The 26,115-nt window shown below is 43.8% G+C and overlaps 1 protein-coding gene across 13 annotated transcripts in view; it reads right to left on the bottom strand.

The window, feature by feature from the left end:
- Positions 1-1,567: 1,567 nt before the first annotated feature.
- The window catches only part of obscnb (obscurin, cytoskeletal calmodulin and titin-interacting RhoGEF b), a 116,408-nt gene continuing 91,860 nt past the window's right edge, over positions 1,568-26,115 (bottom strand). For 11 of the 13 annotated variants that reach the window (XM_045714736.1, XM_045714745.1, XM_045714746.1 and 8 more), the window contains 28 exons: positions 23,547-23,837; positions 23,026-23,298; positions 21,197-22,519; positions 16,985-17,266; positions 16,809-16,890; positions 16,088-16,209; positions 15,721-15,918; positions 15,533-15,565; positions 15,131-15,229; positions 14,713-14,931; positions 14,321-14,488; positions 13,373-13,429; positions 12,144-12,283; positions 11,631-11,831; positions 11,405-11,481; positions 11,001-11,171; positions 10,663-10,822; positions 10,403-10,519; positions 8,840-9,004; positions 8,444-8,602; positions 8,005-8,182; positions 7,434-7,547; positions 6,975-7,142; positions 6,518-6,620; positions 6,179-6,308; positions 5,674-5,767; positions 5,399-5,441; positions 1,568-4,806 (listed from right to left, as the gene is read on the bottom strand). In XM_045714736.1, coding sequence (XP_045570692.1) covers positions 3,663-4,806; positions 5,399-5,441; positions 5,674-5,767; positions 6,179-6,308; positions 6,518-6,620; positions 6,975-7,142; positions 7,434-7,547; positions 8,005-8,182; positions 8,444-8,602; positions 8,840-9,004; positions 10,403-10,519; positions 10,663-10,822; positions 11,001-11,171; positions 11,405-11,481; positions 11,631-11,831; positions 12,144-12,283; positions 13,373-13,429; positions 14,321-14,488; positions 14,713-14,931; positions 15,131-15,229; positions 15,533-15,565; positions 15,721-15,918; positions 16,088-16,209; positions 16,809-16,890; positions 16,985-17,266; positions 21,197-22,519; positions 23,026-23,298; positions 23,547-23,837 — 6,311 coding nt within the window. In that variant the 3' untranslated portion in view covers positions 1,568-3,662. The remainder of the gene's footprint in view (positions 4,807-5,398; positions 5,442-5,673; positions 5,768-6,178; positions 6,309-6,517; positions 6,621-6,974; positions 7,143-7,433; positions 7,548-8,004; positions 8,183-8,443; positions 8,603-8,839; positions 9,005-10,402; positions 10,520-10,662; positions 10,823-11,000; positions 11,172-11,404; positions 11,482-11,630; positions 11,832-12,143; positions 12,284-13,372; positions 13,430-14,320; positions 14,489-14,712; positions 14,932-15,130; positions 15,230-15,532; positions 15,566-15,720; positions 15,919-16,087; positions 16,210-16,808; positions 16,891-16,984; positions 17,267-21,196; positions 22,520-23,025; positions 23,299-23,546; positions 23,838-26,115) is intronic. The other 2 variants (XM_045714737.1, XM_045714749.1) reach the window with 2 other exon arrangements.

Below are 26,115 nucleotides of genomic sequence, written 5' to 3'. Positions count from 1 at the left end.
CTGAGACAAACTGAACAAGTTCCACTGACGTGATGAACAGAAATGGAATGTGTCCCTGAACAACGAGCAGTATGGCTGGTGGCATTGTCATGCTGGAGGGTCATGTCAGGATGAGCCTGCAGGAAGGGTACCACATGAGGGAGGAGGATGTCTTCCCTGTCTGTAATGCACAGCGTTGAGATTGCCTGCAATGACAACAAGCTCAGTCCAATGATGCTGTGACACACTGCCCCAGACCAAGACGGACCCTCCACCTCCAAATCGATCCCGCTCCAGAGTACAGGCCTCGGTGTAGCGCTCATTCCTTCGACGATAAACGCGAATCCAACCATCACCCCTGGTGAGACAAAACCACGACTCGTCAGTGAAGAGCACTTTTTGCCAGTCCTGTCTGGTCCAGCGATGGTGGGTTTGTGCCCATAGGTGACGTTGTTGACGGTAATGTCTGTTGAGGACCTGCCTTACAACAGGCCTACAATCCCTCAGTCCAGCCTCAGCCTATTGCGGACAGTCTGAGCACTGATGGAGGGATTGTGCATTCCTGGTGTAACTTGGGCAGTTGTTGCCATCCTGTACCTGTCCCACAGGTGTGATGTTCGGATGTACCAATCCTGTGCAGGTGTTGTTACACGTGGTCTGCCACTGTGAGGATGATCAGCTATCCGTCCTGTCTCCCTGTAGCACTATCTTAGGAGTCTCACAGTACGGCCATTTTATTTATTGCCCTGGCCACATCTGCAGTCCTCATGCCTCCTTGCAGCATGCCTAAGGCACGTTCACGCAGATGGGCATCTTTCTTTCTTTTTCAGACTAAGTTTTAATTGCCTCCCGTCTGTAAGCTGTTAGTGTCTTAACGACCGTTCCACAGGTGCATGTTCATTAATTGTTTATGGTTCATTGAACAAGCATGGGAAACAGTGGTTTAACCCCTTTACAATGAAGATCTGTGAAGTTATTTGGATTTTTACAAATTATCTTTGAAAAAGGGACGTTTCTTTTTTTGCTGAGTTTATATCTTAAAGATTCAATCTAGCTGAAGATAGACTAGAGTGGGGGGGTAGGCAACCCTGTTCCTGGAGTACTGCAGGATTTTGTTCCAACTAAGCACTATGCCTGAGCAACTGAGCCAATGGATCAGTTCAGTGATTGCCTAAATTCAACACACCTGGTTTTCCAGATCAGTTAAATCAAAAGACATGAAGTGCCTGCAGCCCTCCAGGACCAGGGTTGCCTACCCCTGGACTAAAGGAAGACAATGCACAAACATTTACATTCAATGATTACCAACCAATTGTTTATATAAAACCCAGGATGCGCAAGTCCAGTCCTCGGGGGGGCCTGATTGGTGTCACACTTTTGCCCCAACCCCAGCAAACAATCCTGGCTCCAATAATCACCTAATCATGATATTCAGTTTAGAATGCAAAAAGTTTAATCAGCTGTGTTTGCTAGGGATGGGGAAAAGTGTGCCCACCCCTCTGGCCCCGGGAGGACTGGAGTTGTCCATCCCTGATATAAACCAACCCAAACGTTCACCAGGAGTGAATAAAACAGGCTGATCATGTTCTTCAGTTGCAATTAATTTATTTAGGTATATTCAACATTTATTTGCATTAACTAAACATGTGCAGGCAGTCAAACCCTATTTGTGCTTTATGTTGAATTTCTTACAGTAAATAAGTATTTCAGTGCTTCTACAAGACGTTTAAAATAACATAAAACATCACTCTTACTTTGGGAAACAGTAATTCACTATTTAAAACAAAGTTCTTAAATCCAGTGTGATCAATGACTCACTCCTAACTATGCAACTGCTCTCACCTGAACCGAATAAAGGATTGAAATGACATTGTGTTAATCCGATAAACACTCAAATCAGCTTTCAAACAGCTAATACATATCATGCTGTCACTTTTCTAAACATATTTTAATTACATTTTACTCCAAAGTAATCACAAATACTTTAAAAATGGTCTAAAGTCAATCCACTGGTCATTGCTCTTAATAAACTGATAATGAAGAGTTGGCTTTCTATAAAACAAATGACCCAGGACAAGATTCATTATCCTATATAGCTCCATGTTTTGGATGTATTTAACCTGAAGTAAATTGAGACCCTTTTATATGAGACCTGTAAAGCACAATCGTAGACCTAGATCATTCCACACCACAAGTGATATACAGTTCATGTAAATGTATCAACTCTGCACAACATGTAATTGACCATTTAGAAATGTTTAAAACATTTGAGACTTTCTTCTGCATAGGAGGACAGACTACCCAATCCGAAGTACAATTCAATGAGCCATGTGTCTGGCTTTAATCTGCATTCTCAAGTGACTGCTATTGAGAGAACATTGTCAACGTGTCACACAATTCAGCAACTTCAGTAATCAATGCTCTTATACTTCTATCATCTTGTCAAAGTTATTCTTTTTGGGGTGGATTCCAGAATTACAACTTCTCTGTTACATTTCAAATCTGACTGCTCTTTACTGTACAATACCATCTTTGTTGCTGAAGTCATTGGTTTGGTCAGTTACTGTTCGAGACACAAACAGTTTCTCCTTCCACAGGAGTAAGCCTATGTACAAACTGATATGCTACAAGTCAATGTGGATATTCTTTGTTCATTAAACTTCAGCTGGAAATAACAGAGAGACATACACTGAGTGTACAAAACATTAGGAACACCATGACATAGACTGATCCCTTATTGATGTCAATCAGTGTAGATGAAGGGGAGGAGACGGGTTAAAGACGCATTTCTAAGCCTTGAGACAACTGAGACATGGATTGTGTATGTGCGCCATTCAGAGGGTGAATGGGCAAGACAGAAGATTTAAGTGCCTTTGAACGGGGTATGGCAGTAGGTGCCGGGCGCACGTTTGAGTGTCAAGAACTGCAACGCTGCTGGATTTCACGCTCAACAGTTTCAGGTGTGTATCAACAATGGTTCACCACCCAAAGGACATCCAACCAACTTGACAACTGTGCGAAGCATTGGAGTCAACTTAGGCCAACATCCCTGTGGAACTCTGTCGACACCTTGTAGAGTCCATGCCCCGACAAATTGAAGCTGTTCTGAGGGCAAAAGGGGGTGCAACTCAACATTAGGAAGGTGTTCCTAATGTTTTGTACACTTAGTGTATAGTGCTGTACACTGATGTTCTCCTACAGGACAAAAGTTTAACATCGAAGAATTTAAAATGATAAACATCTGTCGCCTGAGGGTAAAGCAGATGGAGTTTTGAACTTGAAAATAGTGTCAGTCCATGTTGCAACACTCATAATTATTGTATTTTTCAGTAAATCAAATTTGTGTCAAGAAAGGCAGCAATAAATTGAAGGCTGGATAGTATACAATGGCGTTCGGAAATCATTTAGCCTAAACATATCCGACCCCCTTTTGATGTTTTGTCCTTTAAAATCCACTTTCTGTCTGGCCAAACGACTGACTTCCTGTGTTTGCATTTTACTTTTAGCTGGGTTGCTTGAAAATGGAATGATTCGCCATTTGCAGTAAAATGCAATGTTAGAATATGCTTTTTAACACTTAACTAGAAATGTTCCCATTTAAGACTAAAAGGGCTATTGTACGTATCACAGAATAACAACAATCTGCTTGGTTCTAATCCAGCTACTTATTTTCACACACTAAATTATTGGTTTTGATATGGGTTATTCTTGCTAATCTGAAGAGTGACTGGCTTGCCCACTGATGTGTAGACTTTGGTTTTGTAGCTCTGCTGCACTCCCTCCACTCTCTGCACCTCAGAGCAGTACAACGGCTTGACCTCTAGGTTGGCATGGCTGACCTGGATGGGAATCTCCCTCCTGGACTGACCTCCACTGGGGTGGTGGTTGTAGTTGTGGTGGGGGGCGGCTGGGGAGAACATGCTTCCTGAGAGGTGATCTCTAAAGCGGCTGAAGAACCCCGGCCTGGGCCTCTCCCTAGGCATCACCACATGCCTCCCTACGTTGAGCAGCACCGGCTGGCCCACAGCAGAGCCCCCAATCTCCCTCTGGAGCACTGAGATCTCGCAGGGCCTCTCGGGAGGTGATGAACGGGTGTTGGAGGAGCCGTAAGTCTCCCCCTCCCTGGGGACGTAGTCCTCCAGGTCCTCCAGGGTGAGAACGTGACCGCCCTGGGTCAGGATCTTAGGCTCCAGCTTCCTAGGTGTGTTGTCTTCGTCATCCGGTTCTGTGATGAAAGCCACTTGCTGCTCCTCTAGCCAGGCCTCATCCTCTTCGTGTTCATGGTCGTTAGGAATTAGAAGCGAGGAGACCTCGTAGGCCTCTCCACTGATTCCAGGGACGACATCGGATCCATCCACAACCACGTCCTCATCCTCCTCCTCCTCATCGTCGTCCAAGTACAGAGGCTGTGCCCCCTGCAGCTCGGAGTGGTTCTGCAGTTCTACCAGGTTGTTGTTGGAGTTGTTGTCATTAGGGTTTGCGGACCTCTGTGGCCGGGTGGAGGAGGAGGTGTGCGCCCGCTCCGACCCGGCTGGGGAGACACCTCTCCTGGAGGGCCTGGGCGACTTGTTGACCTTGTACTCAATGATTTCCTCTACCTCCACCCACTTGTTCTCCGCAGCACAGGGCACTGCGGCCCCCTCGGGCTCTGTGACGTACAGGGTGGGGATGGTGGTCTTCCTGTTGGCGGAAGCCTGCCTCCTCTGCCTGGCCGTGGGGGTGGTGGGGAGATCTGGGGTGGAGGTTTGGGAGCGGTTGAACCCAGATGGAGACAGGCCACGACGCTTCATACGGGTGTTCTTCACCACCGTGGTTATGGTCTCCTCTCTGGAGGGAAAAGGAAAGGGGGATACCTAGTCAGTTGTACAACTGAATGCATTCAACTGAAACGTGTCTTCCGCATTTAACCCAACCCCTTTGAATCAGAGGTGCGGAGTGCTGCCTTAATCGACATCCACGTCTTCGGCGCCCGGGGAACAATGGGTAAATTGCCTTGCTCAGGGTCAGAACGACAGGGACACAGCACAGAGGGTATGAGAGAGACAGCAGAGGTGTGTGAGGAATAGAACAGCTTGTTTGCATGCTGTTTTCACACTAGGCCTACATAGGCAAGGTGTTAATTAGCGTGTACATACACACAGAGAGAGCAAAATGGAGTCTTGTCTACTCATACAAACATGTCATGAGAGGCTTTGCCTGCGATGGTACATGAGTTAAGGAAAACGACTAGACACAAAAAAGATTAATGACAATTCTTTACGCATTCAATATGCCGGCTCCTTGGAAGTTATATTTGGGGTTGAGTCCCTCTCACACTCAGGGTTCAAATACTGCACGGCCATGCACGCAGAGGCCAAAGGGGGACACGCACAAGTATACATGCTTCTTCTAGCCTGCTTCATAAACTGGTCACACTTACATGATGATGGTTTTCTTTGGTATTTTAGTCTCCTGCTCGGTGACTACAAGGAAAGCAGGACGGGGCTTATGGAGTTAGCCAGATAAATAAATAGCTAGCTAATGTTTATGACAGAAGACTACCGTATCTAAATTGTTGATGAACTGATGTTACATCTTTTTCTTTGAATTATTGTGGCATAAAGCATACATTCTCTACAGTTGAAGTACCCGGTAAAATAGGAAAATGATTAAACCAACGCACCACGGTATATGTATGAAAGGGAGTATTCCTACCTTCGATGGTGATCGCCTGCTCTCCTCTCCTAGTCACAGCAGAAGGAAGGCACAGATCAGCTGCACACCTAGCACTGCCCAGTCGATTGGACAACTGGGATGGGCAGGGAGGAGAATGCATTAGGGTTACTTAACCAATGGCTTCATCTTATCAATGGTAATTTCTCGTGAAAAACAATCCTCTTTAGAAAGAGCAAAGCGTTGGATGCAAAACATCCACAGCATGTAAACACTGTTACATGTTACTTCTACTATTTATCTCTGTGGTTTTCATTTATATTGATCATTCCCAAGTGATACACTTATGTCGGCAGCAATTCCGGTCAGGTGGCTTGCAAGTCCAGTGTTTTACAACTGTATGGAATGGTTTCCTGGACCCGGATTAAGCCTAGTCCTGAATTAAGAATGTCTATTGAAAGTACATTTCAGTCCAGTACTAGGCTTTATCTGCCTGGGAAACAGGCCCTATATTCTTTAACTGAGGTGTGGTGAATTATAGGCCTACCTCACATTCGTAATGTCCCAGATCTCTCTCCGTAGGGCCTTTAATGACTAGCACCAGTACTCCACTACGGGACTCACTGTAGGTCTGATACTTCTCCTGGTCAGTCAGCAGCCTGCCCTCCTTGAACCACCTGGCCAGAAAACACACAAAACGGTTTATTGCGAGCTCTCAAAAAGGTTTATTTCAATACTTATTCATTATCTTATGTATACTTATTAACCATTAAAAATGGGTAACATAATGACGGCAGCAATTAGAAAGAAATGCCACAGTCCGATGTAATTAAAAAGTTGTCAGTTTGAAGAGCCTATCAGAGGGGTGTGGTGGGGTGTACTGTACCTGATCTTGGGGCTGGGGGCGCTCTGGATGGTGCAGGAGAACTGAGCATCCTCACCAACGGTAAAGACAGCATTCCTCACCTTGTTCACGAAACGAGGAGGCACTGCAACACACACAAACACGCACACACTCTTAAAAATAGTGTTCTTCTCTCATAAGAATAACAATTATCATCCTGGACAAGCAAAGTATCCCCCACTATAAGCTGCTGGGAAGAGCTATAGGACGGGCTCATTGTAATGGCTGGAATAGAATAAATGTAAAGGTATCAAACACATCAAACATATGGAAACCATTTATTCCATTCCAGCCGTTACAATGAGCCCGTCCTCCTATAGCTCTTCCCACCAGCCTCCTCTGATGAATATCCATGATTCTCATGAGTAGTCTGCTATATTCACTTTCGCAAGTTCAAGCCCAATGTTAGTGTCATATCCCCTCTGTAATGGAGACTGACCTTGGACAGTGATCTTCCCCAGGGTGCTGGCGTTGCCTGCGGTGCTAGTGGCGAAGCACATGTACTGTCCAGAGTCATCAGCTGTCATGTTGTCCAGGATCAGGGTGCAGGAACCGTCAGGGTCCTCGATGATGATGTGGTGAGGGTCGGCCTCCACCGCATGCCCGTCTGTCATCAGAGAAGGAAACAGTGTTAACACATGAGATGTTTCTACATTAATGCAATGTGACCACAGTATGTAGAGAAAAACAAACGTGCCATGTATGTTACTGTATGTAGTTCATTGATATTCTAAAACGCCACACACACACACACACACACACACACACACACACACACACACACACACACACACACACACACACACACACACACACACACACACACACACACACACACACACACACACACACACACACACACACACAAACACACTGATCCCGCTGGTGCGTCTCTTACCCTTGTACCAGGTGACCACAGGTTTGGGTACTCCAATAACCTTGCAGGCCAGTTTCACTGTCTGTCCCAGCTCCACTGTGCAGTCAGCCAGAAGCTCATCGAAGTCAGGCATACCTGGACAGATAAGGGATGAATTTACACAATCTATCCTGAGTGGAGGGATGACACATTTTATTCAATTACCTGTCAAATAATGGTATGCAATTTTATAGTTTGTAAAATATACTTGTTTGATGGTAAAGGTTAGATCACAATGTGCTATGTCGTCAAACTATGCCTCTCTGTTTGTCTACTGTGTGCGTCAGGTGGATCTGACTGAATGTGTGTTTGTGCATGTGCTGTGTGTGTCGGGTGGATCTCAAATCAAATGTTATTCGTAACATGCTTCGTAGACTAACAGTGAAATGCTTACTTACGGGTCCTTTTCCAAGTTAAAGATAGTTAGTTAAAGATAAGATAAAAAATGCAACAAAAAATACAAATAGTGACAGTGAATAACAAATACAAATAACGAGTAAAAAATAACATGGCTACATACATTGATCTGAGTGAATGTGTGTGTCAGACTCACTCCAGCCGGGCATGGTGTAACGCTGCTGCAGGTCCCTGAGGTCTCGCAGCCAGGAGTTCTTGATGATGACGGTGCGAGCCTGAAGCGTGTACTTCCTGACAGAGTCCTCGCGCTCGTGCCAGATCTCAAAGGCCCGGTCGTCACCCTCCACTGTCTCATTCACGTCTATGTTGTTCAGCTAGGGAGGAAGACAGACCGATAAACAGTAGTCATCCTCGAGACAAATTATTGAGTTTATTTATTCTGTTCGTAAATCCTTTCTATGTCATAGGAAGAGTGACAATGACGATATATTCTCTCCACCAGCAAGAATCTTTTACTATGTCAACCCTGAATACCTGATTGGAATTTGATGGTATTTCTTTAGTGCCTTGCTTCAGTGGATGGCCATGCTGAGAGATCTGATGTATAACAGAAAGAGCAATAAACACAATCTTACCTTCATCATGTTCTTAAAGACGTAGCCCTGGGTGTCTGTGTTGGAATCTCTCTTGGATTTGCAGATGATGACATAGTTTTTGAAGAGGAACGCGTGTCGACGGTGGCCTCTGGAGGAGGACCTTACCCCAGGTGCACCCTCCCACATCATGAAGGGTCCCTGTCACAAAACAAATCACAACTCACCACATATCGACTCCAGACAAATTAGACTATTTAGGCTCCAACTGATACAGTAGCTCTAACATGTAAGTCCTTAGTCAAAGACTCCAATTCCCAAAGTGGGCATCATTCAGTCTATGGTTTTACTGGAGCTGTCCTTTTGGTCAGGTTCCTCTTGTAAAATAGGTATTCTGACCTCAATAGGACACTCTGACATTATATCCAGATGAGTTACCTGTCTGATGGGCTCCCCCAATACATCCAGAGTGGCAGGGTAGTTCTCTATCATGGAGACGTGGTGTGTGTTCTCTGAACGCTGAGGCAGTGATGAAACCATGGCATAGGCCTCCTCCAGCAGGCAGCAGTTCTGACCGTTCCTGGCCTTGTTCCTGATCAGCTCCTACAGTCACAGACATTTAAGATGAATAATAACAGTAATATTCCAACAAGATTTGAATGAGTACATTTTCATATTATAAAAACATGGTAATCTCTGGTGCATTCATCCATACTGTGTGAAATTGTGCACGTTGTGGTAAGAACAAAGAATAGATTCGATTCGATTAGAATAGATTCACTCATTCGGGAACGGGCAATAGTGAAATGTGATACATAAAATATAACTAACTGTGTAAAATAATAATTGACATTGAAACTATAGGGTTGTACAATAACATTATGTGTAACCCTCAGGGACCTTGGACATAAAGGGGATGTACAGTAGGGGAAAAAAGTATTTGATCCCCTGCTGATTTTGTACGTTTGCCCACTGACAAAGAAAGGATCAGTCTATAATTTTAATGGTAGGTTTATTTGAACAGTGAGAGACAGAATAACAACAAAAATATCAAGAAAAACGCATGTCAGAAATGTTATAAATCAACAGGGGATCAAATACTTTTTCCCCCCACTGTATAACATTGAGTATAGGAGGGACAGCTATGTAATGTGGAAGGGAGGGGTAAGATTCCTTAAAACTTCTTCGGGATTGGTGTCCCTTCCACAGGACGGTTGAGCTAACGTAGGCTAATGCAATTAGCATGAGGTTGTAAGTAACAGGAACATTTCCCAGGACATAGACATTTCTGATATTGGCAGAACGTTTAAATTCTTGTTAATCTAACGGCACTGTCCACTTTACAGTAGCCATTACAATGAAAGAATACCATGCTATTGTTTGAGGAGAGTGCACAGTTTTGAACATGAAAAGTTATTAATAAAGAAATTAGGCACATTTGGGCAGTCTTGATACAACATTTTGAACAGAAATGCAATGGTTCATTGGATCATTCTAAAACTTTGCACATACATTGATGAAATCTAGTAGCCAAAATCTAAATTGCACTTGGGCTGGAATAATACATTATGACCTTTCACTTGCATTTCAAAGATGAAAAAAATACAAAAGAACGGTTGGTTTTTCCTTTGTATTATCTTTTACCAGATCTATTGTGCTATATTCTACTACATTCCTTTCACATTTCCATAAACTTCCAAATGATTCTTTCAAATGGTATCAATAATATGCATATCCTTGCTTCAGGGCCTGAACTACAGGCAGTTAGATTTGGGTATATCATTTTAGGTGACATTTAAAAAAAAAGGGGCTAATCCTTAAGCTGTTATTCTTGTTTAATTTTTTTCATGAATGTGTATGTTTGATGTTATGTCTGGCCTATGCCAGGTCTCTTACCATATCACAATGCATCTTCTTGTACGTAAAGTAAATATCTGTGAAAATCAGACAATAAAGAAATATCTAATCCCCTATTTACAGCATTAAATGGTGATCACTCACCTTGAGTGAGGCCTTGTACTTCTGTATTCTGTCCAGAGGTTTCTGTAGGTAGGCATTAATGCTCAATACAGGCCCTTCAGCAGGGTCGGCACTGGCCTGCTGTTTGTCTGTATACTTCTGTGTCAAAGACATAGACAGCAAGGTTTAGAAATGTGGCCATTACTAGCCTTACATCAGCAATCCATTATATTAACAAAGATGACAACACAAACACATTTATGACCATTTGTGTTAACAGTACTTGAGAAGGGTTCACTTGCCTTGAAGAAGTGGTGTACGGTCTTGTCACTGATAGCGGCCTCTGCCTTTTGCTGGCCTACAAGGTACTGGAGGTATTTCTCAAAGCCCTCCCCGCTCCTCAGGAACCGCATGGCCACGTCGTCATCAGTGTCGCACTCGCGCAACTTAGGGAACATGAACCTTCACAACACACATTATGGGGTCAATTAATTTAGCAGCATAAGGGTAGTATATAATGGTAAAATATCAATACAATATAACCAGCTAGGTGATTTCTATACAGGCATTATAAAGGGTTTATGAAGGCTTCATTAATCCATAAAAAGTTGCTGTTTAAAAACAGGCCAGCTGTACTTACTCGCTATGGAAGGCCTTGATCTCGTTGATGTTCCTGAATATGGCCTCCTTCTGGCTGGTGACGTCAGATGGGGCGTCAGGGCTCTCCACATGCTTGACGTGGTGGGAGGTGAAGAAGTCCATCTCTTTGACAAACTCTGCCTCGCTGTTGATCATGTCCTGGATCAGTTGGCTGGGGAAGACAGAGCATTATGGATATATTATGGTTTGCCCTTGAGTGTGGTGGTGTTTCTTGCTTGTGCACAACACAGGACCGAATCCTCATGATCTGTGAACGTAACAAACATTTATTTGACATGAATTATCTCATGGAGTTAATTTACTGAGTGTCTTAGTTATGAAAAGTCGAGTCTCAGGTTAAGTCTTGGTACTAATAGAAGATTGTGTGAGAAGGTCTGGACTCACAGTAGTCTTCTTTTGTACTCTCCTTCTGAGACCTCTTCTCCACCTGTCTCTGGGACATCACCAGCATCAGCAGACAGCTAGCCCACAATAGTTGAAATAACATTAAGAACATAATAACATTTATCAAAAATAAGTGGCGAGAGAGTAGATTAGAATTAACAGGAAACGGGGAGAGGTAGATGTACAATATTGGTACTAAATCAATTACTTAGATCTTGAAACAAACCTTGAGTTTCTTGTCCAGGTAGGCAGGTGAGACCCAGCCCTGGCGGGATGGGGTTGTTTTGGTTGGTTTGGTCCGGACCAGCCATTTGAGTGGATGTGCCGAGTCCAGAACCTCAACATACTGGCCCTCCTTCAGGGAAATGGTCTCTTTGTTGGGGATGGTGGGGTTGTAGTCAGCCGTAGCCACATAGATGTCAAACATCTGTAGAAGGAGGAGGACATCAGACACAAAGTCTATAACTAGCATGCTTATAAGTGCTCACATTGGCAGAGTGACTTGTATTTCTAAGAGATTTGCCCAGAACTGGGTTCGCTGGAGATGCAGGCCAGTTGAGGCTCTTTTCTGCACTTGGAGCTAAAAGGAATAAGTCAAGTAAGTATTCTATAGCCAAATTCAATCAGAAATATCAGAAAGAGAAAAAACTTGAAGGAAAATAGACCCATTCCAGTGTCATTAGAGAAAACTCAGTATGAGTGAACTGGAATGACGGATTCTCCTTCTATGGTTCCATACCTCTCCCCTGGCATCAGGGTCGTCAGACTCAGAGGAGGAGTCTGCGAGAATGGAGCTGGGGTGGGAGCGGCCGTGATGGGGCGAGGCGGAGGGTGTTTTGGTCTCATCGTCGCTATCGCCTCCCGGGACACGTAGTGAGGCTGGGGCAGTGAGGGGGAGGAGGGGGGTTCAGAGGGAGACAGCCAGGAGAACATACAATACACACACACACACACACACACACATCTCCACATAACACAGTATAGACATAGGCCTATATACTGTACACACATTCACAGAAAGGGGGAATTGGGCACTGAAATACCCACAGACCATCTGGAATGTGTAGCTTTGGCTTCTTGACCGAGAAAATAAGGTGGATATTTTATATATTTTACTATCAATGTCAAAACTGTATCTTTTTGAATCAGTACAATGAATTATTAAGATTTCCCAAAAGGTTAGCTAAGCTACACATTAGTACAATCAACAGTTTTGCTGCTACTGCACAAGTGATTTGATTTAATAGTTTTCACTATTACAAACTAGTTAGTTTTCCAGATGTTTTCCAAATGCATGCATAAGTACTGTCCATACATATCTGAGTGTCGGCATGTACTCCAGCTTCAGTATATGCTATGCTGAGTATCAATTCAAAGCCATTTGAATCATATGCTCAGGTAATCACAGTTACCTGCTTAGCCAATACAAAACGTATTCTACTCATGCATCAAATAAATATCATTGAGCGCAAAAACATAAAGGGAGAGATATTTGATCACGCATATATACACATTCATCATATATACTGAGAATGATGGAACTGTCTTGATGACAGCTTCGTCCACCACTTTACAATGGAATCCTGGCCGTTTTGTCTCAAAATGTGTTCACGTGTAACTGTCTTCAACTGTGAAATACTGTATCTTAATGCCATCTTAGACAAAGAATAATACCAGTACATTATTTCCACAAGTCATCACCTCAGGCGATAGCCAAGATATCCTCACTGTCGTGCAGCATGAACAGAGGGATGTCATTTTCTGACCCCTTATTGTTTCATGCCAAGTACTCCTCTTTTAAATGAAATAAATCCAAGTAAGACAGGTGAAGACAGATGCAGAGAAGGGAACAGAGCATAAGCTTCAACGTCAAGAAGCAGATCAAAAGCGACACTGACTAACTTGTGGAAAGAATGTATGGCTTTCAGTGAGAGTAACTGAGATCTTGATGTACTGTAAGATACATACTGGAGGCTTTGGGCCATGATTTCATCCACTGGAGCACTTCAAGGTTCTGTGCGCTGTCTGAATAACAGATTAACGATTGGATGAGAGCACGTGAGTGAATGAATGCATGGGTGGAGAGGGGAAGGATGATGAAATGAAGGCAGGACAGTCGTAAGGGAGGAAAGGGTGTAGGAATCCACACGTTGCTCAAAACACACGCAGGACAAGCATTAGTGAGTGCAAGGAAAGAGAAAAAGGCATCGTTGCTTATAGAAACACATAAAGGAAATTGCGAGCAGCGAGAGGCAATGTGCATGACATTTTCTTTGAGCTGTTCATTCTTAAAGCCTACATAACGATCTATTAGGAACTGACATATCCACTGACGTAGCAGTGCAGCTGTATCCAACGAACGTTGGCATGTTAGCTGGCCCTGTGGCTAATGGACTGCATGTGGGATAAGAGTAACATGTCATAACATGACATAAACTGTTATGAAGTGTTATGACATATAGCTTATAGTGTTCATGACAGAATTACAAAATTACAAAGGCAATGCATATATACAATTTGAATTTAGACTTCATCAATGGCAATGTATATATTTTTATTATGCTATAAAACACTATAAGAACATACTCTGTATTACCAGAGATGTACAGATGCAAATGTTTTTGCCTGCAATAAAAGCACACACAGCAACCTTTCCAATACATCAGGACTATTCCACCATTATTTCCCAGATATTAAATTGGAAATATTCATTTGAAATGACCTATTCTATAAGTAACTAGAGCCAAATGAAAGGTAACACATCAATTCAAAATAAATTCAAATCAAATCACAAAGTGCATTTACTTTACCTTAAATCCACATGAAAAGTGGAAGAACATTTATTTAAAGAAAATGTTCTCACTGTCCTCTATTTTGGAGCTTTGATGGAACAGTCCTTGACACATTTTTACTCACCTTGGCTGATCTTGGCAGATACCATCTCTGTGATCTGTGAGGTGAGCTTCATAAGAAACTCTTCTGTTCCAACTTCACCTAGATAAGGCATTTTTCTGGCAGCATCCTCCTCTGGAGGGCTGATAGTAATACCCAGAGGGATTTTGGTCTCTTCCTTTGGTCGTGGCGCTACGACAGAAAGCAGATAATACATTAGGTACGTGGCAGAACTTGCCATCTGCCACGTACCTCATTATTATATATATTATAATGATTACAAAAGCATGTATCATTATGTTTTCCTATTACATAATATGTATTGGGGACCCCAAGGAAGACTAGCTGTTGCTTTTGTAACAGCTAATGGGGATCCAAACAAACAAACAAGAACAGTATAGTCTTCCGTTTCTTACCATCCTCCACCTCAAAGTGGGCAGTGCAGATGGACTGGCCGGCCCTGTTGGTGGCTATGCAGGTGTAGGTGCCGGCGTGCTCAGAACCCGCATCCATGAGGATGAGGCTGTGTTTGCGCCCAGACCTGGCCACCTTAAAGCCCTTAGTGTCTGGCTTGATCCACAACACGTCCTCAGCAGATTCCTCTTTCAGCCACGTCACCATGGGGGTGGGAGAACCTTGGAGAGTTGTGAAAGACAGCGGGACTTCGGTATTCACATGCATGTTGTATGATGACTAGTCTCTCCTAACAGTAGTCTGTGGACTGGCATGTATTTTTGTATGATGAATGACCATATCCTTTGTGGAAGCATACTGTATCTCACATATGACTGATACTGGTCCTGGCAAAAGAGAAGAGTGTTGTGGATACAGTACCTTCCACTCTGACTGACAGGGTGACACTGGCTCCCTGTTTCACCTTCCTGTTGCTAAACTTCTCCAGGAACCGTGGCGGCACCAGAGGCACCTTGGGATCTAGGAAGTAAAACATGGATGCAGAACAGTGTCATCATCACATAGCTCACAATTCAGAACAGTGTGACATGTTATTGGGGCGGCAGGTAGCCTGGGCGGTTAAGAGAGTTGGGCCAGTAACCAACGGTTGCTGGTTCGAATCCCTGAGCCGAACTAGATGAAAAATTGCTCCAATAAGTTGTTCTAGATCAGAGCGTCTGCTAAATGACTACAATGTCAAATGTAAAAAAAACAAAATAGGTAGCAGCGTAAGAATCAATCAATAAATGAATCAATTGGTATTATTTAATGATAATTACATACCGTGCTCTTCTACAGGTGTGAGCTCTCCTGGACCTGTTGAAAGAGGGTCATCATGAATTCGGTAAATACAAGAATGTTGTGCTGTGTATAAAATAACACGCACATCGCAATGTAGACTAAAGACTTTATCCAAAGTAGAAGACAGGGATCCCTCTCAATATAAACCTTTCAGTCATGAGTAGACCTACCCAGAACCAGTATCCTAGCAGAGGAGTATGCTGATCCAGCAGCGTTGCTGATGTAGGCAGAGTACTCTCCTGTATCCTCCCTCTTCACCTCCAGGACCTCCAGACTGTGGACGTCTCTCTTGTCCAGCAGCAGGATCCTGTCTGAGGAACGCAGCGGGATACCGTCTTTGAACCAGTACACTCTGGGCGTGGGGAAACCTGGGAAATATCAACAGAAAGTAAACAACTAACTTACCCTGGGGGCAGTAATTCCTCTTTATTTAACTTATGGAATGGACCTCTGACGTTCCTGTGCAGAGACAATGTAGTCTAGCAGGGTCTTGGTGTGATTAATACAGAAGTGGTGGAGAGTAACTCACAGACCAACCTTTGACTTTCAGCTGCATCTTAGCGATGGGTGAGCCTGGACTGACATGCACATCATGGAGCTCATCCAGTACTTGTGGTATCTGCTCATCCTCTGCCACAGACTCAAACGCTTCAGTTTCCCTGAGGGGAGAAGATTGGCAGAGAGTAAAGCTGTCAGTTGATGATTCGACATTTTGAACATATTAAATAAATGATAGAGAAGAAGCATAGAATCAAAGGAGAAAGTTAAGGGTTCTCTGTAGAAAGCCAGAAGGCTTTGAAATGTGTTTGATGAAGGAGAGGAGAGCGACGTGTTGATATAGGGAAGACAGATGGATATCTGTGGATTAGGTGAGGGAGGGGTTGAGGTCAGCAAATGAGGGGTGAGGTCAGTTCCCCTTCAGGGAGTAATCGGGGTTTAGTATCTGGTTACCTTCTTCCTGTTGGGCATAAACTGTAAGGATTGGAGAGAGGGAGTGTCTTAAGTGGGATATAAATATCTGGATGGGACAAATGTTGGGTTGTCTGATTACAGCTGTACAGAAACTTTGGGAATAATTGAACTTGGTTAAAGCTTCTCTAGTGTCCGTGGGTTATTTACTCAGAAAAATAAGAACCTAACACAGTAAAGGAGTAACACGACCAGTGAAACATTTCAGGTACTATTAGGAATCAGGTTTGAATTGTAAAGAAGGTTGAAGTCAAAGTCAAAGGCCTTGTTCGCTGGTTCTCTCGTTCACCTTGACATGTAGCCCTTGGCGCTGATGTAGGAGCCTGTCTCAGTGGCATCAGCTGCAGTATCGTAGTCTGAGCTGCAAGACACTGAGGAAAGAGAGATGTATTACACAATGACTCGCAATCAATCCATCAATTAAGCAACCAACCAATCAATCAATCTAATATGTTCTGTACTTACTGTCAACCCTGAGCTCAGCCTTAGTGGCAGCGATGCCACTGGTGTTCTCGGCCATGCAGCGGTAGACGCCCATGTCAGAAGGCAGCACGGTGGTGATGATGAGCTGGTGGCAGCCCTCGTGGTCCTCGTTGATCATGTAGTGGTCATTCTCCTCCAGGAGCTTCCCGTCCTTGAACCAACGCACGCTGGGTGTAGGCTTTCCGATCACCACGCAGTCAAAGCTGACCGGGTAACCGTCATGCACGTCCTGGCTCTGGAGTTCGGTCAGGAAGACGGGGGCAGCTGGGGGAGAGACAGGGACAGGGGAGAGGGGAGAGGGGCAATCAGTTAGGCACAACAATAAGTTAGGAGTTTTTATAATTATGCAGGAGTTTAAAGTAACTGTCCAGTGTTTCAAGATTTCTATAAAATAGTGTATGACCTATAATTAATTACAATAAGATTGAAATGTATACTTTTTAAATGTTTAATTAAGTATGTTTAAAAGCATATTTTCTGTGTTGGTATGGTGTGGGCATACCCCAACAACAGACTGGTGTGGGTGTACAGTGCCTTCGGAAAGTATTCAGACCCCTTGACTTTTCCCACATTTTATTACGTTACAGCCTTATTCTTAAGTTGATTAAATCGTTTTTTTCCCCTAATCAATCTACACATAATACCCCATAATGACAAAGCAAAAACAGGTTTTTCAAAAACTAAAATACCACATTTACAAGTATTCAGACCCTTTACTCAGTACTTCGTTGAAGCACCTTAGGCACCGATTACAGCATCGAGTCTTCTTGGGTATGACGCTGCAAGCTTGGCGCACCTGTATTTGGGGAGTTTCTCCCATTATTTTCTGAAGATCCTCTCAAGCTCTGTCAGGTTGGATGGGGAGTGTTGCTGCACAGCTATTTTCAGGTCTCTTCAGAGATGTTTCATCGGGTTCAAGTCCAGGCTCTGGCTGGGCCACTCAAGGACATTCAGAGACTTGTCCTGAAGCCACTCCTATGTTGTCTTGGCTGTGTGCTTAGGGTCGTTGGCCTGTCGGAAGGTGAACCTTTGCCCAGTCTGAGGTCCTGAGCGGGTTTTCCTCAAGAATCTCTTCTGTACTTTGCTCCGTTCATCTTTGCCTCGATGCCGACTAGTCTCGCAGTCCGCTGAAAAACATCCCCACAGCATGATGCTGCCACCACCATGCTTCACCAGGATTTCCATTTGGGCCAAAGAGTTCAATCTTGATTTCATCAGAGCAGAGAATCGTGTTTCTCATGGTCTGAGTCATTCAGTGACTTTTGGCAAACTCCAAGCGGGCTGTCATGTGCCTTTTACTGAGGATTGGCTTGCATCTGGCCACTACCATAAAGGCCTGATTGGTGGAGTGCTGCAGAGATGGTTGTCCTTCTGGAAGATTCTCCCATCTCCACAGAGGAAATCTAGAGCTCTGTCAAAGTGACCATTGGGTTCTTGGCCACCTCCCTGACAGAGGCCCTTCTTCCCCCGATTGCTCAGTTTGGTCGGGCGGCCAGCTCTAGAAAGAGTCTTTGTGGGTTCCAAACTTCTACCCTTTAAGAATGATGGAAGCCATTGTGCTCTTTGGGACCTTCAATGCTGCAGACTTTTTTTGATGCCCTTCCCCAGAACTGTGCCTCGACACAATCCTGTCTCGGCTGTGTGCTCTATGGACAATTCCTCCAACCTCATGGCTTGGTTTTTGCTTTGACATGCACTGTCAACCTTGGGACCTTATATAGGCAGGTGTGTGCCTTTCCAAATCATGTCCAATCAATTGAATTTACCACAGGTGGACTCCAATCAAGTTGTAGAAACATCTCAAGAATGATCAATGGAAATAGGATGCACCAGAGCTCAATTTCGAGTCTCGTAGCAAAGGGTCTGAATACTTATGTAAATAAGGTTCTGTTTAATTTGTATATAAACTTGCAAAAATGTGTTTTCGCTTTGTCATTCTGGGGTATTGTGTGTAGATTACTGAGGAAAACATTTATTTATAAGGCTGTAACCTAAGAAAATTTGGAAAAAGTCAAGGGGTCTGAATAGTTTCTGAAGGCACAGTATACCGGTCATTAAAATATTTATGTGAGTAGATAGCTGATTGGCCAGCTCAGCCAATGAGGCAGGATGACATCATCCAAATAAAAAGGATGATAATATTACTGAGGAAAAAGCAATACTTTTTAATGGTCTTTTGGAGATACAAGTTTGAGGTGGGGTTTTTTAAGTGTTTTTTCTCCAATTTATGCTTTGGCCACAAACATGAGAATAAGACGAGGTAACAAGATTATGAACTTTTAAAAATGAGGTTTTCACTCGACAGTTACTTTAAATCCACTGGTAGTCCATGTGTAATTCTTACTGATAGTGATTTTTCTTTCTGTATAAAAATGTGCTTTTACAATACAGCAACGAAAAGCACACATAATGAAAGGGTGTGATGGCAGGCAGTACAACATGAGGATAAATGGACAGAAAGGATTGTGTCAATACTGGAATGAAGTGGGTAAAGGAGAGTTGAAAGCAACCATAACATCACAGGAATATATCAAACTGAGGACTATGTCAGGCATCACAACATGATGAGAAATGGAAGGAAAGCGTCAATAGAAAGATAGAATGAATGGATACAGTGTGTCAATACTGAGAGGTGGGCAAAAAGAGAAATTGTTGGAGAAATTGAAGCAACTATTAAATTACAACAAAGACAAACAAACACAAATGTTTGGGACAAAATTGAGGACATAAAAACACTACATCCAAACAAACATATCAAATAAACCACACATTGACAAGACTGAAATACATCGTTTTTGGTAAGAGAAAACTAACATTAAGCCACACACAAAGCAAACATTAAGCCACACACAAAGCAAACAAGGTACTGTAGTAATCACACGGAACACACAAGGAAAAGCAAGATGAAAGGCTGGATGAGGACAATGTGAACATTAATTTAGCAAGTACAAACTTAAGTCTTAGCAAAAGCTCCCATTAATGAGACATTTTTAGGGGAATTAAAACACATTGAAACATGGATTATATTATTTAAGCAAAATAAACACTGTCATACATTTATTGAGTCAAAATCAATATGACCTTCCCTGAATTACAAAGTATTTTTGTGTTTTAACTTGTTAATTTTTTATACTGAATGGAATGGGCTACAAAAGTATTTAATTTAATAGACATTAAATTACTATTTAATTCCAAATTATTTTCAAATGATCTAATACAGTATATACAGTGAGAGTAGGGGAGAGCCGGAATGAAAGTAACACGCCCATTTTCTCAGATAACACAGAAGCTAGAATGACGTAGTGAAATCAACGCGTTCTTAATGTGCTCCCTGTAAAAAAACTGCCCAGTCCGGCCATGTTTTGTCAAGTTATCAACAAAAAGTGGTTTTGAACGATGTAAGTAAAAAACATCAATAGAATTATGCCTTAATCAATTGACTTGATGGTCAGCTTCTCACGTAAGCTTTTATCGACGGGTTTCTGGTTAAAAATAAATATATTTAATAACTCTGGGGGTCAATTGCCTTGTGTCAAGCCCTTGAAATGTGATAAGCATATTGAGTTTACCCTTGTGAAGAAAATAAAAACAATCATTCTATCAAGACACGAGGAGTGCGCATGACAAGGACATCTGGAGTGCACCTGATTGGTTGCTCGCCATCCTTCAGCCAGTGCACCTTGTCAAGCTTGCCCTCCGCCACACACTCCAGGTGGATTAAAATGTGATGTGAAAATTATGCCTAATATAGCTATTATATGATCCATTTTAGTCCGATTAATATTGTAAAGCAAAATACTGTGTTTGCGCAACATTGCGGTTGACGCATGGTTAATTTTCATACATTTCAAACCTAGAGCATCAATTATTAAAATCGATACAAACATGAAATTATGGCTGATAGTAGATTTGTTGAAAGGGAGAGCATTACAAACCAGAAACATGGAGATAAGAAAGATTGTGTTACTCCCGCCACGCCGGCAGGTACAAAAGTAATGCTGCGGTAGTTCTGTTCTGTGTCTATTAATTTAAACTCACATACCCCAGAAATTAAATTACAATTGCTAATGCTAGAGGACATATATAAGTTGTTTGTAATAAAATATGGTGTCTCGAGGTCTATCGAACTCTGAGTAATTAGGAAAGAAACTGTTACTTTCGTCCGAGTTCTCCCCTGCTCTTGTGTTTTCCTACCGGTTGCTCCTGTCATGAACGTGGGCAGCTGCTTCTCCTGTGTGGGTGTTGCAGAGCCATCTTGGGTGTATCCCATCTTCATGATGCGCAGCTCCACTTTGAGAGGTCCAGCCTCCTGGATGGTGGTCTCCACAGGCATCCCCTGGGCCGTGAACATCTCCTGAAAGTGCAGCAACGCCACCTGGGCCTCAGACCGCGTGTCAAAGCGGATGTAGAGGTAGCGCTCGTCCTCGCGGTACGATTTGGGCTCGGGGGCCTGCAGCTCAGCCTCATCATCACAGCTGACGAACGACTCCTCCTCCGACGTGGCCGGCAGGCGTGTGCGGAGGAGGCGGCGCAGCCGTTTGCTGGCCTGCCTCAAAGACTCATCCATCTCGCTTTCTGCAGACGAGCTCTCCGCCTCGCTGTCGGCGCTGTAGCCCATGGTCAGGGGCCTCCTTCCAGATGCCTCCCGTGCCGAGCCTACTGTCACCTTGCCGCTGTGGATGGTCACGCCGAACTTGTTGGTGACCTCACATGTGTAGATGCCCGTGTCCTTGGTGGTAACGGCGGTGATTACCAGAGAGCAGGTGCCATCGTTGTAGATGTCGATATGGTGGTGTTTGCTGTCCACAAGTGGCTCGCCGTCCTTCAGCCAGCGCACCGTGTCAGGCTTGCCCTCAACCACACACTCCAGGTGGATGGTGCCATTGGGCTCCTTGGTCTGGTCCTTGAAGACATCCTTGAAGACTGGACACATGTCCTTGCAGGACTTGTAGCCCTTGAATGCAGCCTGGATCTTGACAGCAGCATCCAGCAGCCCCTTTTCTTCATCCTCCTCATTTCCGCACTCAGTGATCTCTGTGGTCTGTGCTGTGATCTTCTGTCCCGAAGATGAGGTCTGTAGGACTGTGGTCTGTTGCACTGAGGTCTGTGCATAGAACTTCTCAGTTGAGATGGACTCTGTCTGGTCGGATGCAGAGAGGGAGGACTTGCTGCTCTTCTTCAGGTAGGACACCAGCGTTGGAACCCTGGACTCATCCTCAGAGCTGGTGTGTAGATTGGTATCCAACTCCTTCTTCTTTGCGATGATGACAGGCTCCACAACCTCCTTTTCCTTTTCGTTCACCTTCTCTGAGGCTTTCTTCGCTTTGACTGGCTCCTTGGGTGTTTTGGGCTCCTTGTCCTCCTCATCAGGCAGCTCAGAGATGGAGTCGAGGGTGGGCTCTCGGCTCATGCGGCGTTTCTTGGCCAGGGCCTCCCACAGCGCGTGGACATCACCCTCAGAGGCAGCCTCAGGAGGCAGGCTGGGCTGGGCCCCCTCCAACTTAACCCCATCTCCACCTACAACCAGGGCACAATGGAATGTTATATGCAGCAAACTGACACCTGTAACATCTATAGTATAGCAGCCCCAAAACACACACACACACACACACACACACACACACACACACACACACACACACACACACACACACACACACACACACACACACACACACACACACACACACACACACACACACACACACACACACACACACACACACCTGTAAGAACTTAATCTATGTTGATCATGTAGTGGTAAATAACTGTGGGACTAGATCATTTTCTGATAGGAGAATTGTGTCCACACATCTTTTTGAGGAATGAGCTCACCATCACTATCTGCTAGAACTAGCTGACCAACTTACCTTAACTTAACCCTTAAATAACAAACACCTCTCCACCAAGCTTCCAGTTTGGCTTGAGGAAAATAGCTTACAAGTCTCACAATAAATAAATTTCAGCAGATGGAAATACCAAGTTGCATGGTATAATATTCTGTCTTGTTTGGGAGTCTGTACCTGTTGGTAGGTTGAGATTAATGGAGCTTTCTGCCTCGTCTGAGGCCACACAGGTGTACACGCCCTGGTCAGCAGACTCAAAGTCTTTGATCAGCAGCACTTGTGTCTTGCCCTCAATGGTGACCTGGTATTTGACCCCAAACTCCAGCTCCTTGTTGTCTCTGAGCCAGGTGACCGAGCTGCCCTCAGCAGAGAGCTGGCACTCTACACGGGCCATCTTACCCTCCTGCAAGTCTGGACAGGCCAACTGCTGGGTCACTGTGATTGGAGCCTCTGTGGAACAAAACAATTGATTGATTGATTTATATATTTTTGCCAATAAATGGGACACTACATACACAATTCATGCCAATGGAAAATGTATTGCACTCACCTGGGTTGTATGCAAATGATGTAACTAACACATACATTATCTAGGACTAGGTTATAAGTATGTTGTTCAACATGCTGGGCTTGAGACAGAGCCATATAGAAATATATTTGTTTGGCTCAGGTTTGAGCACATCATATTGCCAACTCACCCAGTTGAACAGTCTGAGGCAGCTGGACAGGTTCTCCAGTCCCAGCTCTGTTGATGGCTGCCACCCTGAACCTGTAGCCGCTCCCTGGGATGAGGTTATCCACAGAGAACTCTGTGTTACACACAGGCTCTGCATGGCACGGAAGCCAGAGGGCGCTGTCCGCCAGCCTCATCTCCACCCTGTAACCCAGAATGGGGCTGCCTCCATCGCTAAGAGGTGTGAACCAGGACAGGGTCACCCCCTGTTTATGCTTACTGACCAGCTCTGGGTCCTCCGGGGGGTCTGGAACGGCTATATCAGGAGAGGAGGGAGATTGGGTCAGTGGTGGGTTTGAAGAGCGATGAATAGGAGAAAGAGAGGGGAATGGACCTAAAAAGATTGTATTTTGCTTCCCTGGAGAAAGCTACAGTCCGGTCCAAAATGATTGGCGCCCTTGATAAAGACGAGCAAAAAAGACTGTATAAATATAAATAATTCAAATTCTGAGCTATATTGTATGCTCAAAAAAATACAATATTTACAGTGCATTCAGAAAGTATTCAGACCCCTTGACTTTTCCCATATTTTGTCATGTTACAGCCTTATTCTAAAATGGATTAAATAAAAAATGTCCTCATCAATCTACACATAATAAGACCCTTTGCTATGAGACTTGAAACTGAGCTCAGGTGCATCCTATTCCCATTGATCATCCTTGATGTTTATACAACTTAATTGGAATCCACCTGTGGTAAATTCTATTGATTGGGCATAAAAAAGGTACACACCTGTCCTTATAAGGTCCCAGAGTTGACAGTGCATGTCAGAGCAAAAACCAAGCCATGAGGTCAAAGGAATTGTCCGTAGAGCTCCGAGACAGGATTGTGTCGAGGCACAGATCTGGGGAAGGGTACCAAAAAAAATCTGCAGCATTGAAGGTCCCCAAGAACAAAGTGGCCTCCATCATTCTTAAAGGGTAGAAGTTTGGAACCCACAAAGACTCTTCCTAGAGCTGGCCGCTCCACCAAACTGAGCAATTGGGGGAGAAGAGCCTTGGTCAGAAGAACCTGATGGTCACTCTGATAGAGCTCCAGAGTTCCTCTATGGAGATGGGAGAATCTTCCAGAAGGACAACCATCTCTGCAGCACTCCACCAATCAGGCCTTTATGGTAGAGTGGCCAGACAGAAGCCACTCCTCATTAAAATGCACATGACAGCCACTTGCAGTTTGCCAAAAGGCACCTAAAAGACAAGTTCTCTGGTCTGATGAAACCAAGATTGAACTATTTGGCCTGAATGCCAAACATCACGTCTGGAGGAAACCTGGCACCATCCCTAAAGTGAAGCATTGTGGTGGCAGCATCATTCTGTGGGGATGTTTTACAGTGGCAGAGATACTAGTCAGGATCGAATGAAAGACGAACAGAGAAAAGTACAGAGAGATCCTTGATGAAAACCTGCTCCAGAGGGCTCAGGACCTCAGACTGGGGCAACAAGACAACGACTCTAACCACATAGCCAAGACAATGCAGGAGTGGGACAAGTCTTTGAATGTCCTTGAGTGGCCCAGCCAGAGCCCGGACTTGAACCCAATCAAACATCTCTGGAGAGACCTGAAAACAGATATGCAGTGACACTCCCATCCAAACTGACAGAGCTTGAGAGGATCTTCAGAGAAGAATGGGAGAAACTCCCCAAATACAGTTGTGCAAAGCTTGTAGCGTCATATCCAAGAAGACTTGAGGCTGTAATAGCTGCCAAAGGTGCTTAAACAAAGTACTGAGTAAAGGGTCAGAGTTTTTCTAAAGTAATTTTTTGTAAACATTTCTAAAAACCTGTTTTGGTTTTGTCATTATGGGGTATTGTGTGTAGATTGATGAGAATTTAAATAAGAATAAGGATGTAATGTAACAAAATGTGGAAAAAGTCAAGGGTCCTGAAAACCTTCTTAATTCACTGAATAATACTAACAGAATTGCTCAGAAAAAAAAAAATTAACAAGCACCCCTAAAGATTTTATAAATAAAATGAAACCATTCGACTTTTTAAGTTAATCTCAGTTTAAGGAACTATATTGTGGCTTCCCGTTTCACTGGGGTATAAAAATGAGTTGACAGGCGAGTAAAATTCCTTTGTCATTCATCAGCATGGGAAAAGGCAAAGAGCTCACAAATGAAGAGACAAATGGTTGCTGACCTTCACAAATCAGGAAATAGGTACAAAAACTTTGCAAACATAATAAATATACCACTTACCACCATTAGGGCAACAATTAAGAAGTTTAAAACCACGGGGACAGTGGTAAATTTGTCTGTTATTAGCGCAGCTGTATCTAGTCCAATCACACAGTGAGGAAGATCAGCTTTAATATTGCAGATAGATTGTGGGTTCTGTTAATTGCAGCAAGTAGCCTAGTGGTTAGCGTGTTGGCCCAGTAAACGTAAGGTTGCTAGATCAAATCCCTGAGCTGACAAGGTAAAAATCTGTCGTTCTGCCCCTGAACAAGGCAGTTAACCCACCGTTCCTAGTCTATCATTGTAAATAAGAATTTGTTCTTAACTGACTTGCCAAGTTAAATAAAGGTACAAT

This window comes from Salmo salar, chromosome ssa03, assembly GCF_905237065.1.
Source record: "Salmo salar chromosome ssa03, Ssal_v3.1, whole genome shotgun sequence".
Classification (NCBI taxonomy): Eukaryota; Metazoa; Chordata; class Actinopteri; order Salmoniformes; family Salmonidae; genus Salmo; species Salmo salar.
The sequence above is the reverse complement of the archived record's forward strand: the minus strand, read 5'-3'. Positions and strand labels throughout refer to the sequence as shown.